Below are 17,323 nucleotides of genomic sequence, written 5' to 3'. Positions count from 1 at the left end.
GAATTCAGCTTGATGAATTTGGATGGTTCTTTAGGGATGAGTTTGCTCTCCTTACCACACACAAAGTGCTGGTGGTGAAAGGGAATAAATAACCAAGGATACATGGCTCACCAGCCACTTTGGAGAAGGAACATCTCCGTAACGGAATGTGAAGACCAAATTATTCAAGAGTTAGCACTATAGTCCTTTGTTTCATTGCCTCGTGTGGCATTGGGAAGAGCATTTGGAATGTCTGTCTAATTCCTGGTCTGTATAACTAACTCCAAAAGCAAATGGCCACAGTTTTAGCGAAAAGGATTGCTATAGAAAAATCAAGCTTAGATTCTGCTTACCAGTGAAAATTTCTTCTTTCCAAACTTAGTATTTCAGAAGTAGATAAAAGCAGCTACTTCCCCCCTCCCCCCACCCCTTTAAAAATGAAAACTTGAGCGTGCTGGAGATACGGTATAGCAGGTAGGTGCTTGCCGATGTGGCCGACTCGAGTTCAATCCCTGGCACCCTGTCTGGTTCTCCGAGCACTGCCAGAAGTAATTCCTAAGTGCAAAGCCAAGAGTAACTCCGAACATCACTGGGTGTGACCAAAAAAAAAAAACTTTGGGCCAGAGAGATAGTACAGGGGTTAAGACACTTGCCTTGTACGTGGATATAACACCAGTTTGATGCACACCACAAGTGGTCACTTCTGAGCACAGAGCCAAAGTCAACAATGATTACTAGGTCTGATCCAAACACTCTCTGCGTCTCCTGCCTCCTCCCCCAGTGAAAAGTTACTGAGAATAAGAATGTTGGTATGCATGCATGTGTGTGCTCATAATGATGGTGCTGGGAGGTGATGGGAGACGTCATTGACATTATTCTTTTTGAACACTCACAAGAGTACACAATTACATAGTTGCCCAAGCATTGCATGCCACAGTTAATGATACCATTTTGACCTTTGTGGCCACCAGGCAGGATATATGGGAATAAAGAGTCTCCGAACATCTTCATAGCCCCATTTAGTTTTCATTCATGATGGATAGCCATTGTAGTGCAGATGGGATTACAGGTTTTAATGGTTCACAGTTATCACTGTGAAGTTAGATCATTTTTTTTCATCGTTTATTTGGATTTTAGGATTATAAGAATCACTGAAAAATTTTCTGGTTAACTGTACTTTAAGAAAATATCTAAAATGTTGTTTACTAATGAACAGTTTCTCTTTGTATGTAATTTTTCAATACAGAAAACCAGGTGTTTGCATTTATTTTAGTTTTCTTAAAGTTTGACACAGTCTGATATTTGCAAATTGTTGCTGTACCAGAGTGTTAATAAAGTCTTTATTATTTGGACTTGCTTCCTAAGAACTGGAATTTGTATGTCTATGTTGGTTTATCAAGAAAAACTCACTAGAAGAATTAAAAGAAAATGCGGAAAACATGATTGTCAGTATTTTCTGATTTATAAATAGGGATGATGATGCCTTTTAAAAATGCTTAAGCTGTTTTTTTTAAGGTGTTTTGAAAATTACTCAAACATTTACATATTTAAAAAAGTGCCAAGATTCTAAGAAATGCTTTATCATATGATATTTTCTTTAAAATCTGTGATTTGAATGAATAAGGATTTGACTGGCTGAATTAATTGAATTCCTAGTGTAAGAGATTAATTAGAACTTAATTTTTATGTGATGCTATGATAAAAAAATGTTGAGTATGCTGTACATTTAGTCTTTGATTTGGAATTTGTGGTGGTGCTGTGGGGAGGGTGGGGAGTGGTGAAGGTGTTTGGCTGCTGCTGACATTGATGTCATCTCCTGTCACTGAGCAGCCGAGTCAGACTCGCTACACAGAAAGTTCTGTGGAGCCCAGGATAGACTTTTGAGAAGGATTTGTAGAGAAGGAAAGGAAAGGAAAATAACCATAATAAATGACAGATTCTTGGAATTTGTGTTTTCTTTTTAAAAAGAATTATACAGAGGTAGTAGAGAGTGGAACCTGTTATAACTTTGGGTTACAAGAAGTTAATACGGAGTGATTCTTTGCTTCTCAAAAGGAATTGTAGGTCACAGGACTCCTTAAAGGTGATTTAATCTGAAAAATCTTATCTTTAATTTTGAAATAACTTTAAGAACAGATTATTATAAAATATTTGACTTAATGATTCATTTATTTAAAACCATATGAAATTGGACTGGTTGGTTCAGTATGTATAAACTATCTGAGATATCTTTAAATACTTACGAGGACTATGCTGGCTTTCAGAAGTTGCTCTCTAATCCTTTGCTGCAAAACGTTTTCAAAGTTTCTTGAGGGGGAAGAAAAAGATACGTGATGCATATCAAACCGATTTTGCCCCTAAAAGACATCGTGTCTGTCTTGAACTTTATGCTCTTTACCTTTCCTTTTGACCTACCTGTGGGCCTTTGAGAAAATTAAAATTCACTGAATAGTGTTCTTTTCCTTTTTCTAAAAAAAAAGTATAAAGTCTTTGTTACCTTGCCTTTAGCTTTCCAGGACTTGTTAGGGAAACTGGTAGGCTCTTTCTTCGGGCACTCCCAACCCTTCCCCAAATCTTGACTATTTCCTCATTGAGCATCTGTCTCGTCCCTCTAGCATCGCTCATTAGAAACTCTTCTGAAAGCTAAGTCTGTCCACTTGTTTATCTGAGACCATTAAATTTTTGTTTTTATTACAAAAGCATGCCTCTGTCACTGTGCTTTGGCACCGTGTCACATCTTCACCTGGTTATTTTGAGGGGCACACACCATGCTGCTTTATGACAGGACCCATAAAACTGTGGAGCCAGATGGGTCACTTGTTTGTTCCCGCTGCAATGAGGAGACCACTTTGACTAAGGCTGCCAGGTGAACTCGCAATGGAACAGTCTCTGATTTCAGAGGCCCTCTGCCAAAGGGTGTGTGCAGTTACTGCTGTGTGCTGAGTGCCCCTAGTAACCAGGGCATGGGGGGACATTGGGCATGTTAACTTAAAACTTTTTTCTTTTTTAGGTCCACAACTCCCAGGCCTGTTGCAGATCTCCAACTCCTGCTTTGTGTGAGCCCCCAGCATGCTCTCTGCCGGTGGCATCTCAGCCACCACAACATCTTTCTGAAGCCGGGAGAGGGCCTGTAGGGGTAAGGAGAATCCCGTTTTTAAAAGCTATCAATATTTTATATCCCATAGGGTATAAAATAGGAATATTATAACCTCCCTCCCCAGAGCCCCTTGGAAAATGTGCTGTATTGTATGTGTTTTTAAAGGATTAACAAGTACATGCACAGAGGAAGCGAAATACGGGACTTGCCTTACCCCTCTAGGACGGTTCTAGAAGTTGGTGGGGTTTGGTGGAGTAGGGTATTTGGGCACCAGCAGAGAGCATGCTGGGCTGCTGCAGGAGCAGGAGCTGGCAATCAGCAGCGAGTATGGATGTTGGCAACTGAACTGGGGAGAAAAGGGGTAAGTTCGAGTCCAGGTGTGGAATGTGCATTTCCCCAGGAGCGTTGGGACCCAGGGCCCAACAATCTAAATTATTGGCGGTGCCATTGGGTGATGCTGTATAGCGTATTGCTCAGAAATAGCCAGGTTGTTTTGCTTTTGTTTTTGGATGTAGGAGAAACACTTTGCAGGCTTGGTTCGGGCATAGAGTTATGCTCTCGGATGCACTCTGCTGGTTCCTCTTTCCGTGGCGGTGATACAGAATGGATGTGAGATGCAGCAGGATGAAATAAATCTCTACAGTGATTTAGCCCTTAGAACTCAGGGCCTGGCATGTTATCCATCAGGGCTATTTCTGTGTCAAGTATCTCACCTTTTTTGAAAGCTGTGTGTACACCTATCTTTTTCTTCCTTTCTGAAGATTTGATGGTCAGGTTTTCTGAAGGACAAGTGCTTCGTTGTTCCGACAGTCTTCTGGGTATCTCAGACTGTTGTGAATCACTAAAGAAGTTTGATACTTGTATTTAGCATCTGTGAACTCCAACTCCTAATTAATTAGAAAGCAGTGCAGGAAAAGGCCGTCAGCCCATACATGCACAATACAAGGTCCTGGCATTGTGTGATGAATTGTTCAGCCGCAGTGGAGAACTGTCATTTGTAGCCTCTTTACACATACACACTGGAGGTTGAAAACCCCCTGGTTTGAGTATTGATATCTTGATACTAAACAGTGTCTTAGTTGGACTTTACAGCACACAGGATTTTGAGGAGGGGCAGGTGTGTGTTTTTGTTACTAGTGGTGACATGTGCGGGCAGAGTGGCGGCACTTTCCTGGCATCCATGTGAGCCTGGCCTTGACATGAAGTGAGCCTGGGGGGGTGGGGGGTCACAGGTCAGCAGGAAGCCTGAACCAAGCCAGGTTACAGAAGATCTTCAGATTAGACCGGGAAGGCCTCTGAGGCCTGGGAGCTTTTGCAGGTTCTCTCATTCTAGGCAAACTAAGTTGCAAACCTCTGTTGAAGATTTATAGGTTGGCAGAAGGGGAAGGCTCCAAGGAGGCGCTAGCCTCACCCTCTTTGCGCATCTAATGCCGAATACTAATGATAGTGGGATGAGGTATTCATAATGCAACAAAATCAGGAATAATTATTATAGCAGCAATTCCAAGTTTATAGATGATTGCCTCTGTGATTTATTCAGAATTTGCCCCATCCCCCCCCAAAAGGCTCACTTTATGGAAGTCTTGTGATTGTTCTTTAATGGACCACGCCCATTTTTGTACTGGCTTTGGTCTTCAGGAATCACTCCTGGTTGTACTTGGGGGACCATTTATGGTGCTGGGATTGATTTAGCTGTGTGGAAACCAAGTGCCTTACCATTGCACTCTCCACTCTCAGCCTTGGACTTCTGCTCTACTAGCCATTCACAGTGGAAGAGAACCCAGTACAGTAGACAAAAGTCTGATTTTAATGGAAAGATATGCCAGTGTCTTTAGGGGCAGATAACCAGATTTCTGACTGACTACCAACTTAAAAATGCTTCATCCTGGGGGTTGGAGCGATAGCACAGCAGGTAGGGCGTTTGCCTTGCATGCGGCCGACCCGGGTTCGATTCCCAGCATCCCATATCGTCCCCTGAGCATCGCCAGAAGTAAATTCTGAGTGCAGAGCCAGGAGTAACCCCTGTGCATTGCTGGGTGTGACCCAAAAAGCAAAAAAATTAAAAAGCTTCATCCAGCTGCCATTTCCTACATGTATGTTAGATGTTGTCTTTCAGGCAGATACTTTCTTTATTTTCCAATTTTGTGCATTCCGCTGTTAGGCTGTTTAATTTGCCACATCACTCAAAAGTTACTGTATAGGTTTAAAACTTTGTTCATAATGATAATAACTTTCTGGTGAATTTTTGTTGTTTGTTTAGTGACATAAGGGTTTGTTGCTGACTTAAGCAAGCCCATTCCCAGTGAAGAACACCTCCTGTTTTCTATTGCCCAGAGACAGACATACATATAGAAAGAATATCTGTCAGTGTGCAGGTAAAAGTCTTGTAAAAACCAGTTTAGATACTGGTTAGCTTAAATATACAACTGTGTCTTTGTTGGAATGGAGAATGGGTTATTTTTATTTTTTGGTGAAGGACAATAATTTTTATTGAAGCTTATGTAGAAAAGTGTGAAGGGAGGGAAAGAGAGAAGTGTTTGTTCAAGAGAATACAAGCTTCTCCAGAATGGAAATGGGCAAGCATAGAAACATTGAAACATGCCACAAGATCTGTGTTCAGGGGAGAACATGGAACAGCGGCGTGAGGAGCAGATCGTTGGGGCGTTTAAAGGTCCCACTAGAGGGGAAGACAGTACTTATTTTGGACAAGGAAATGCAGTGTTACAAAAGGTACCAAAAGCTAACCAAGTACCCGAAAGCTTAAAAATCGGAAGCTTATTTTTTAATTCCATGCATAAACCTGTCAGAAAATACTAGCCAGCAGTGCCCGTGGACTGTGGCCCCTGCTTCAGCCAGGCCGCCTCCTCTGGGTTTCGGGGTGAGCAGCGGGGTGGTCTGGACAGAAGAGAGAGCCAGAAGGAGCGGGGCAGCAGGACAATCTGAACGGGGCTTTAGAAGGCCAAGGGTTCGCAGAAAGCCCGGGAGAGTCTTTTAGCCCCTCGCTGCAGCTTTGAGCCGCCAGGTGAGACTGGTGACTGCAGTGGGTTGGCGTGGGGCATGACAGAGGGCCCTTGGGATTCTCCAGAAAGAGGAGCTGTCAGGATGGGGCAAGGCTGGGGGAGGCGCAGGAGTGCCAGGGCAGGGATGCAGCCAGCGGGTTCTTGGCACAGCAAGGGGCACACCACCACAGGTGACATTGAAAGCGCTGGTATTGGCCAGTTTTCGGGGGCCCACGGGGCCTTGGAAGCACTGGGGTTCGGGACAAAGGCAAGGTTTCTGGGGACTACTGAGTTGTGAGGCCCCTTTCCAGGGGGTTTTGGTCAGGAGCAGGAGAAAGGATGCCAGTGAGAAAGCTCCAGGTGGAGCCTGATACAATTTTTAAAGCTAGCATTAGTGATGACCAGTACTTAAATTTTTTGTAATGAGCGTGTTGTGTTCCCTGGTATTTTTTCCGCATATGATTGGCAGTGCATTCAGACCCTATGGTGTGTGGGTTCAAGAAGATTCTGTGATAAGACCTATCAGTCTGCATTTAGTCAGGACACTACATGAAGCTGACTGCATTGATTGTTCCTTAATGATACTCAGTGCTGCCAAACTCATTTGAATTGGTTCTGAACTGGATCCAGTTGGCAAAGCTGCTTCCTCATTTCCCTGACGAGTGGAGCCCTCATCAGTTCTCCAGGCACCCCACTCTAATGCAGTGTAATGAGAGCTGCTGGGAGGAAAACCTGATTACTGGGTTGCAGACAGTGTTATTAATGTTTTCTTGCTATAGTACTCCAGATGTCTTCTTTAATAAATTATTTTTGATAATTTTTATAGAATAGCACTGATTTCATCATAATTTAACTATCTTTGCATATTCAGGTGTATTGTGATCTGTTTTTCTACACTAATAATGGCATCCAGTTACAAGATTTAATTTTATAAAATTTTAACTTAGTTTTAAAATTAATCTACTGGAAGAATAACATTTTCCCATGTTATGTAGAATCTGTTTGCTTGAATGTTGTCTAGCAGAGTGGTTGTGTTTACTGGTAGTTCTCTCGCTGGTCTTGACGGGGGTAAGGAGACAGGAAACATTGTCCAGATCCTCTTGAGATTGGGCAGGGTTGACAGTGCCCATCTCTGACTGCAACCCTCAAACCCAGCTGCTCCGTCCTGGGTTAAATAGTGTTCAAGTAACTCCAGGCAACAGAGAGAGTACAGCGGGTAAGGCACTTGCCTGGTAGTGCCCAGGGTTTCACTTTCAGCATCCAAAACAAACAAAGAAACAAAGAGCGAAGGTAAACAATATGAAAGGGATTTCAGATGACTCTTCAGAGCTGTGCAGAGAGCTCAGAAGTTGGAGCACATGCTTTGCATGCAGGAAGCCTGGATTTGAGCCTCCAGAGCATCACCAGAAAGTGACCCCTGATAACCATGGGTGTCCCCTTCCTTGTCCCCCTCCCCTAAATTTGCCATCTTATTTACATGGTCAGGGATGCAGCTCTTCTGGCTGAGCCTATTCTCTCCCTCCTGTAGGAGGTCGGGTTAGTTAGGGTGAGCATTGAGTTGTTTACCAGTTAATTTTCTAGCCATTCTTTTCTATGAATTTAAGAACTGTTGAGTGGCTAGCATACTTAAGACAACTTTGTAATCAGTAGTGAGTTGAACTATTTAATTTGTTTTTGTTTTTGGTGTATTCTTTTAGCGATTATTTTTCTTCTTGACAGGTTCCTTTGTAACACAGGTAACATTAATTAACCTTTTAAAACCTTTTTCTCTTATAAAATGGCTGCTGACTCAAAAGTTTGTCACTAAAATGAAACAAAGAAATTACCTAACATATAGTAAGCATTCCTTAAGTACATAGACGTGTTAACCATGTTTAAGATTTATTAGTTTTCTAGTCATGAGATTCATTAAGCTTCTTTTATGTGTTTTGGGTAAGTCTTTTCTTGAAAAATCTTAAATGTTTGTGCGATACCATAGATATTTATCACTGTCACTGTATCACTGTCATCCCCTTGTTCATCGATTTACTCAAGTGGGCTCCAGTAACGTCTCCATTCGTCCCAGCCCTGAGATTTGGCAGCCTCTCCTTATTCATCTTTCCCAACGCTGTCTTACTGGAGACTCTTTCAGGGTCAGGAGAATGAGACCTGTTATTGTTACTGTTTTTGGCATATCGAATACGCCACAGGGCGCTTGCCAGGCTCTCCCATGTGCGTAGGTTTCTCTTGGTAGTACTCTGAGAGGCACATATATATATTTCCCTCTATGATTTGTTGTGTACTGTCTGAACCTCATCAGATATGGTGTGTGGTAATTATGGGAAATGGGTAGGGAGTGTTTTATGATGTGGCGTGGGCGCGCAGTCCAGGAATATGTTTGCTCATGTGAGGCTCGGCCCGAGCGTGTGGGAAGCCACCTGGAGCGTGGTGGCGATTGGGTAGTGGACGTCGGCTGCCAGGGTTGGGTCCCTTGGGGCAGGAGGACTCTCTAATCACTAATCACTAGCTTTCTAAAATGGTGGAGAACACTTTAAACAATTTCAGGGAGCTAGGAACATGGTTCAGAGGGTGGAATGCATGCTTTGCCTGCAGGAGGTAGAGTGAGCACTGTACTGGAGAAGCCCTATAGCACCGTAAACGATCAAGATTAAGAACTGCAGGTTTGTCCTTGCTTGGTTCTTTCTTTGCTGGGAGCTATCCTGGCTCTTTGCTCAGGGAGTGCTCCTGGTGGTGCTCGGAGACAGTGCTGGGGATTGTACGTAGGCCTCTGGCATCTTTTGCCAGCATCAGCCCCAGCCCCTTGATCATTCTTCTCCCTGCCAGCCGCATTTACACCCCCCCCCCCCCCCCATTAATTGCTTGTTAAGGAAGTTCACACTGAACTGTTATTTTGTGCCAGGACTTCACTGTTTTGAATTTTAAATGCAGTTTTACTTACTCAATCTCCACAACAATCTGTGTTTTTTTTTTTTTTTGTAAATGAGAAAATTTGAGATTCACATTTGTGTGAAATCTTGTCTTTAAATTCACTTTGCCAAAAGGGTGCCCAGAGGGATTAAGAGGAGCCCTTGGAACAGTGGCAGAGGAACTCTGACACTCTGGTGGTGGGTGCAGTGTTGGAACATGGTGTGGTTGAACTTCTGTTATTAACGGTATTGTAAATTACATCCCTGAAGAAAAGTAAGGTGACAGGAGAGAGCACATGAACAGAGCCTAGCACAGCCAGAGAGCGAATGCAAGAAATCAATATTTAATGATAGAAAAATAAAGTCAAATCAGATTTTGCCTTTAGTGCATGGCATGACAGAGGTTAGTGTGGGAATTGGCCGTGACCTTACCTTCTCGTCACTGCTCTCAGGACTGATCCCTGTGCTTACCATTCATCCCTGCTTCCCCTGGGCTGAGAGCTCCTGCCCTCCCAAGGCGCTCACTCGCTGGGTAGAGTAGAAGGTTTCTGCCACGGAGAGTTCTGCATGCTGCCCTTAGCGGAAATAGAAATTGTGTTTCTAGTGTGGTGGGAGAGCACTCTTCAAGTATCTTTAAATATTTGAGCACCTGCAAGTCATATATTTAGGATTCTCTTGTTTAAAAAATGCTTATTTTTAAAATGGGGCATAAAACCTGGAAAGAACCAATCTCTCAAGAACAGATAACTGAGTAAAGAAACCATAGTTAATAAGCACAATGGAATACTACTCAGTGCTAAGCAAAGATGAAATCATCCAGTTTGCTACTCTATAGATGGATCTGGAGAGTTTCATGCTGAGTGAAGTTTGTCAAAGGGAAAGACAGATACAGTGATCTCTCATATTCAGGATGCAAAGAAATGGCCGGGGTGGGGGTGGGGGGATAAATGCCCAAAGGCAACAGAAACAGGAGCAGAAGGGATGGGCACTTGCCACTGGGGAAGGCGTGGGGATAGGTCAGGGAAGGTACAGTGCAGCCTTGGTGGAGGGACTCGGTCACTCTGGAGGATTGGAAAGCCGAAAGTAGGCAGGAAGAGCCTGCCGTTGAGACAGGCTCGGGGAGGGAGGGAAACTGGGGACACTGGAGGAGGGAGGCGGTCACTGGTGAGGAGATTGGTATTAGAACACTATTTGACTGAATCTTAATCGCAAATAACTGTAATTTTGAAATTCACTGTGATTCAGTAAGAAAACCACTTTTAAAGATTTAGGGGGGTGGGGAGTGGGACTCGGTGGAGCCAGAGCAGTAGTACAGCGGGTAGGGCTCCTGCCTTGCATACAGCAGACCTGGGTTTGATCCCCGCACCACAATTTGGCCCCCACGGCCCTTCCAGAAGTTATCCCTGAGCACAGCCAGGTGTGACTTAAAAATTAAAAAGGAAAAAAAGAGTGGGGAAAGGGACTTCATTGAAGAATAGGTCTGCGGGTAAGGTGCTTGCCTTGCATGTGACTGACTCGGATTTAATCCCTGGCAACCCCTATGGTCCCCCAAGCTCACCAGGAGTGATCTGAGCACAGGGTAAGGAGTAAGCCCAGAGGATCTCCAAGCTGCGTCCCCCCTGCACATCCCCCCAAAAAAGTTAGAATGGGGGAAATAGCTCGAAAGATGGGAGCATTTGTTTTGAATGGGGGGCCAGCATTTGCCCCTGTACTATCTGCATGGTTCTCTGAGCACTGCTAGAAAGAACCCCTGAGCACCAAGCCAGGAGTAGCCCCTGTGCACCATGGGTGTGGCCTCCAAACAAAGCAGAATAGCATGACCAGCTGCTGTGAGGTCCCTTTCATTCATCTTTCTGGTCCCTCCTGGGTGGTGCTGGGGTCTGTCTGCTCCTCAACCCTATTTCTGTTCCTGTTTCTCCATTATTTCTCCATTATTCTCCATATTTCTCATTATTCTCATATTTCTTCATTATTCTCTTATTTCTCCAATACTGTTTCTCCAGCTTCTCCACCCCCCTTTCTAAATGTCAACGTTCAGTCTTTGCTGTCTTTGAGGGTCCCAATCAGTACCCCCTCCCTGTGCTTCTGAATAGACCCACCCTGCTCCCCCGCCCCTCTGTAGAACTGCTGGGCCTACATTGGCACGTCATCATCCTGAGTGCATGGTTGATGTTAGGGTTTATATGTTTGAAAGTTCCATGGGGTTGGACAACTTTATAAAGCCATGTATTACTGTTTAAAAAAACAAATTTTGGGGGGCATGCATCATGGTATTTATTATTATTTAGTCACTGTGAAATGACAAAGTTAGTCATGACTGAGTTTTAGGCATACAGTGTGTCAGCACTGAACCCTTCACCAGTGCACCCTGCTGCCTGCCAGCACCCATCGGCCTCCCACCCTCCAATCTGCTTCTGTGAGAGGCATTTTTTTAAAAATATGCTTTTCACTGTGCTTCACAGTACTGCTGCTGATAGGGCTTCATACCTGACACTTCCCACCTCTCAGCACCACCTTCCAGCAGAGTTGTTGCCCCACCCTGTCCTACCCCCAGACAGAGGTGTTAGTCCTCTGTGCTCCACTGTCTGTTCATCCCATGCAGCTGCTGATCTTCGGCTGTTTGTAATTTTACTTTTTCTAGAATGTCCTTCCCCATCCTTCTCCCCACTCCTGCCAGCTTATGATTTTCAGCTCTCAGTGTAGTTTTCTGTCTTCTCACACATCATATATTGGAACCCTACGGTGTGCAGCGTTTCCACATTGGTTTCTTTCACTTATCACTAAACACACACTTGAGTCCTGTTATCTTAGTGGCTTTCTAGCTTTTTTTTTTCTAGTTCATGCTGAATGATATTTCATAGTTTTGATAGGTCACAGTTTATTAATTTACTTTCGGAGGTTTATTTCATTCTTCTAAGTTGTGGCAGATATGAATGAAACTGCTGTAACAACTGTATACACAGTCAAATTTGGTGTTGTGCCACACCTGGCTGTACTCAGGGACTGCTTCTGGCAGGGCTTGGCGAGCCATATGCAGTGCCAGGGAATGAGCCCAGTTGGCAAGGCAGATGCTTTACCCTTTGTACTCTCTCTCTCTCTGGGCCCTGTATTACAAATATTTGAGTAAACTTAAGTTTTCAGCTCCTTCAGGTACCTGCCAAGAAACTTGATTGATGGACTTATATTGTAAGAGTATATTTAGTTTTCTAGGAAACCGTTAAACTTTTTCCAGAGTTCTATGTTTGCATTTCCACCAGCAATGGATGAATTCTGTTGCTGCCATTCTGTCAGCATCTGTTGTTGTCACTGTTCTGGATGTTAGCTGTTTTGACAGGTGTTAGTGGTATCTCACTGTTTTAATTTGCATTTTCCTATTGAAATAGTTTTCAGATTGCTGTTATGCTATCGATTGTCTTTGGTGAGGTGCCTGTTAGAGTCTGTAGTTCATTTTTAACTTGGATTTTTTCACTTTCTTCTAAGTTTTCCTGTTGAGTCCTAAACTCTTCGTTGTATGTTTTGAGTAGCAGATGTTATCAGGTGTTCCTTTTGCAGATATTTTCTTCTGGTCTATGGCCTGTACACTTTAGTGTCTTACAGAGCAGCAGTTTTTCACTGCAGTGAATCTAACTTATCTATTCCTTCTTCAGCTTTTGGGCCATCCTCACTGTGCTCCGGCCTTACTCTGTCTCTGCATTCAGGAATCACTCCTAGTGGGGCTTGGAGTGATTTGAGTACAGGTTTTTGCTATTTTATTCTGTTTTGATTATGAATTCAATATTTTTTTTTAAGTTTGCCTCCTCAAGCGGCATCAGAGATTGGGGACACTCCTGGTGATTTTTTTTTTTCTTTTTGAGTCACACCCGGCGATGCACAGGGGTTACTCCTGGCTCTGCACTCAGGAATTACTCCTGGTGGTGCTCAGGGGACCATATGGGATGCTGGGAATCGAACCTCGGTCGGCTGCATGCAAGGCAAACACCTTACCCACTGTACTATGACTCCAGCCTCACTCCTGGTGATACTTTTTTTGTGAACTTAGCAGTTATAGCTTGGACTTGTGAGACTTAGACTATATGCAGTTGTCGTTTTTTAAAAACTTTTTCAGTGCCATGTTTGAACTGTTGAAGTTTTGGTGTTGGCTAAGACAATGGAAGAGGGAAATGGTCACTCTGGAGGAAGATGGGGTGCCAGATGGTGATAAAATGGGCCTGCTGAGGGGCAGGATGGGGGATGGGAGGGAAGCTGGGACATTGGTGGAGGTAAGAGGATACCAATGAAGGAATATTGTATGCCTCAAACTCAATCATGAATAACTTCGTAACCCTGTAACTCAGGGCAGTTCAACTAATAGATTATGAAATAAAGAAATTTCGATGTTGGATTGATCTGTCATGTCAGTTCCTCTGTTCCATCACTGGTAAATCAGATATTATTTCAGTAGTTTTTGAATGAGGTGTAGGAAACCATGGATTTTACCAACACTTCTATAAAATTTTGATGGACAACCTGCCCTAGCAATGGAGCTCTCCTTCTCCCTCCTGATGGCTGGCAATGGTGATCTGATGGTAGCCTTTGTAGTATAGAGAACCATGCGTGCAGTCTAGGGCTTCTGCTGTTCGTCAGGTACTTAAGTTGTTTTTGTGATTCATCCATATTACTTAATTTTACTACCTTCCTGAGCACACAAATTAGGTCCGAGTTGCACACCCATTATTCATACAACTTTAAGAGAAGGTCTGTAAGTTATTTTAGCCAAATAGTAGTATCTGCAAACCCTTGCTTACCAATGTTCGGTTAATGCAGTGGGTGATGATGTTTTGTTGAAATTAAACAGCCTGCCACTTGTGACTTAAATTTGTTACTGATGGGGTAGGGGGTAGTATATGCATGTGTAGACTGCTGGGGTCTTTTGGTATGGACTGAATTCTTCTGTTGCCTTTTTATTGTTGCTGTTGCTATAGAGCTCCCCCTGTTTCCTTTGGTTTTATTAAAAATGACAACAGGGAATCCTGCTTAGGAAGGCCCATTTCATAGTCCAGGAGCTTCACTGCCTTCTTTTCCCTTTCCATTGCCTTCTCTGAAATAAACTCTTTTTTGAATTCAATTCAAAATAAAAGAACAACAAAATGTCTACATTTGGGCAGAGATTGGCACACTTAGCATTATAATTGAATATCATTCCACACATAAGATGGGAATGCACACGATTAAAATTGTTTAAAAGAAAAATAGCTGACAAATTATGATAGACACATTTAATCTGTTGAATTTAAAATGCTGCTATGGTCACTGTGGGTTGAGTAAGAAAGACACATCCATGAGCTCATAGATTCTTTAGAGATGGATGCGAATGACAGAATCCAAGGTGACAGGTGAAGGAGTGCATGGCAGGAAAGACAGATTCCATTCCCTGTTGCTTCCTTGAGCTGTAAGAGGGAGGGTAATGCTCTCTCTTTTAGCTGGAGATAAGAATCACTACTCCCTTCATGATAGGCTAAATTATTAAAAAGAGCTCTTTTTACACTGTGTGTCTGGGACTTGGTTTCTCTGGTGATTTGTCCACGGCACAGTCCTAGAAAGATTTGCTAGGAAATTTGTATTGAATATATTCACCTGGTTTAGTTTCCTTTCACAATACTCTGGAGCAAATTTGCAATTTAGTTTTGCCTAGGTGACCTTATATATTTGGACTTGTTAAACAGTGTTCAATACAGACACATACTTTTCATTTGTTTATTTATTGTTTGTTTGTTTGTTTTGGGGCCACACCCGGTCATGCTTGGTTCCTCCTGGATCCACACTGAGGGATTACTACTGGCAGTGCTTGGGGCACCATATCGAACCCTATGGATCAACTGTCGCATTCAAGGCAAATGCCCACTGTACTATCATTTTAGCCCTAGATTTATTTGTTTAGTTTTCTCTCTTTCATTTCTGCATGGATAGAGGTGGGGTGGTAGTTACCAGATTCTTTCACTGATAGCTTTAGCAAATAACAAATGGCTTAGACTTACTTCTGCATCCTGACTTGTTGAATGTATATATCATGAGCTTCTCTCTTTCTCTCTCCTTCCCCTTCCCCTCCCCCCGCCCCCCGTGTCTGAATCTGAATTTGTCTAAGTTTTTCTGTCTTCTTGTAAGCTGTTATGACTACACTGGAATTTGAGTATATTGCTTTATCTAAAAGAAACATTTTGTCCCTTTGTAATTGGGCCAGAAAGGCAGAGGATTGGAACTTAGATAACTTTTGGTCTTGTTTGCTGCTTATTTCCAAAAGGGAGATTGGTCTTATTTGCATATCGTTCTTATTTCTTGATATTTACATTTTCCACTTTGGGGACTTGATTTCACATACTGGTCTTTATTCTTTTGTTGTTGATGATGATTAAGGCCATAGCTGACAATACTTCTTCCTAGCTCTGCAATCTGGAATTACTTTTGGTGCTTCTTGGGGAACCCTGTGGGATGCCAGGAATCGAACCCGGATTGGTCACATGCAGGGCAAGCGCACCTGCTGTACTATCTGCTGTCACCAGCTCCCTGTTTGTTTGTTTATTTATTTATTTATTTATTAGTGAGACACCATGAGGTACAGTTGTAGACTTACAAGTTTTTGTGCTTGGATTTCAATTATACAATGATCAAATAACCATCCCTCCACCAGTGCCCATTTCCCACCACCACGGATCCCAGTATCCCTCCCACCCCCCCAGCCCCCCCATCCCACCCTGCCTCTGTGGCAGGGCATTCCCTTTTGTTCTCTCTCTCTTATTGGGTGTTGTGGTTTGCAAAAGAGGCAATGGGTGACAATCATGTTTGGTCTATAGTCTACTTTCAGCATGCTTCTCCCATCCTGAGAGGATCCTCCCAACACCCTTCATTTGGTGCTCCCTTCTCTATCTGAGCTCCCTTTCCCCCTAGCATGTGTGACTGGCCTCCAAGCCATGGAGTAAAATTCCTGGTACTAATCTCGGATATTCCCTATGTTTATTCTTATCCCATTTTCCAGTTCTGTGTACTTTCCTTGTTATTGACTTGGAGTTTGGTTATCATCTTAGATATCTGACTTCATTGTCACTGTCATTGTCCTCCCGTTGTTCATCGATTTACTTGAGTGGCCCAGTAATGTCTCCATTGTGACAATTGTTACTGTGTTTGGCATATCGAATACAGGTAGCGTGCCAGGCTTTGCTGTGTAGGCGAGACACTCTCCTTAGCTTGTCGGGCTCTCTGAGAGGGGCAGAGGAATCGAATTTGGGTTGGCCATGTTAGCCGCTTGCAAGGCAAACGCCTTACCTGCTGTGCTATCGCTCCAGCCGTATCTGACTTAACAGGAGGTTAAATGTAGAAATGTCTGTCCATACTGGTGTGGGGCTAGAGTGCAGGCATTCCGTGTGGAGTCTCTGGGCTGCACGCCAGGGTCTCCCAAGCAGGACTGATTTTCCAGCACTGATCTGAAGTAGCCTATGAGCACCACCTTACATGTGTGCCCTGTGTTTGGCGCCTGCCCTCCAGGTAGCTGCATCAGTGCAGAGAGAAAATGTCGACGGTGGCTGTCGTAAGCTCTTGCGATTTTAATTACCAGTGGAAGTGATGAGAGGTGAAGTCCAGTTTACTTTCTCATTTACCTCTCACATCCCTTGGGCATCTGTCATGTTTAATGTTTTGGCTTTAAGAATAAGGAGTATATCTGACAATTTGCTTATGTTGTTTTTGAGGAAAAGGTGGACTGCAGTATCACATGATGTCTGCATTGTTTTTGAAGATGCCCCACAAATCATAAATCTTGGAAATTAACTCATAGAGAAGAATTGTTTCCTTATTCACACTGCGTTTTTCTCTCTAAGGGAGTTAAAGCTGTCACTGGCATTAATTAGATTCGTAAGGCCTATTTGGGTCTGACATGCTAGTTGCAGATGTTGGTTTTGTGATTTGGCCAACTTCGGGCCAGCTTTTTCTTGAAAAATCATATCTTACGAACTTCTACATGTATATACTCATTTAGTATTTATAAAATAGAATGCTTCTCTTTCACCTTCCAGAGATGTGCCATCTCAATTTGTTACCTGCTCGGGTAACTGATAATCGATTTTTCTTTTTCTAAATAGATAGGATGGCAGGCCTTTCCCTTTTTAAGAATTAAAAAAAAATTGAATCACCATGAATCATGAAGTTAACAAGGTTTTTTAAGATTGAACTCCCAGGTGTATAATGTTCTAACACTAGTTCCTTCACATTGCCCACTTCCCTCCACCCGTGCCACTAATTTCCCTCCCAACCCCCCCCCCCCCCCCCACTGCCTGAGGCACCTTTTCTTTCCTCCTTTCACTCTCTTTTTCCTT

General features: G+C 43.3%; 1 protein-coding gene across 2 annotated transcripts in view; it reads left to right on the top strand.

The window, feature by feature from the left end:
• RERE (arginine-glutamic acid dipeptide repeats) overlaps positions 1–17,323 on the top strand; it is a 246,800-nt gene that overhangs the window by 45,021 nt on the left and 184,456 nt on the right. The window contains exon 3 of one of the 2 annotated variants that reach the window (XM_056125469.1): positions 2,990–3,115. The exons of the other annotated variant lie outside the window; for it this stretch is intronic. Within the exon in view, the coding sequence (XP_055981444.1) occupies positions 2,990–3,115 (126 nt within the window). The remainder of the gene's footprint in view (positions 1–2,989; positions 3,116–17,323) is intronic. 2 annotated transcript variants of the gene reach the window in all.

Source organism: Sorex fumeus, unplaced genomic scaffold (assembly GCF_029834395.1).
Source record: "Sorex fumeus unplaced genomic scaffold, SorFum_2.1 ptg000054l, whole genome shotgun sequence".
NCBI lineage: Eukaryota > Metazoa > Chordata > Mammalia > Eulipotyphla > Soricidae > Sorex > Sorex fumeus.
This window is presented reverse-complemented; position numbering and strand designations above follow the sequence as displayed.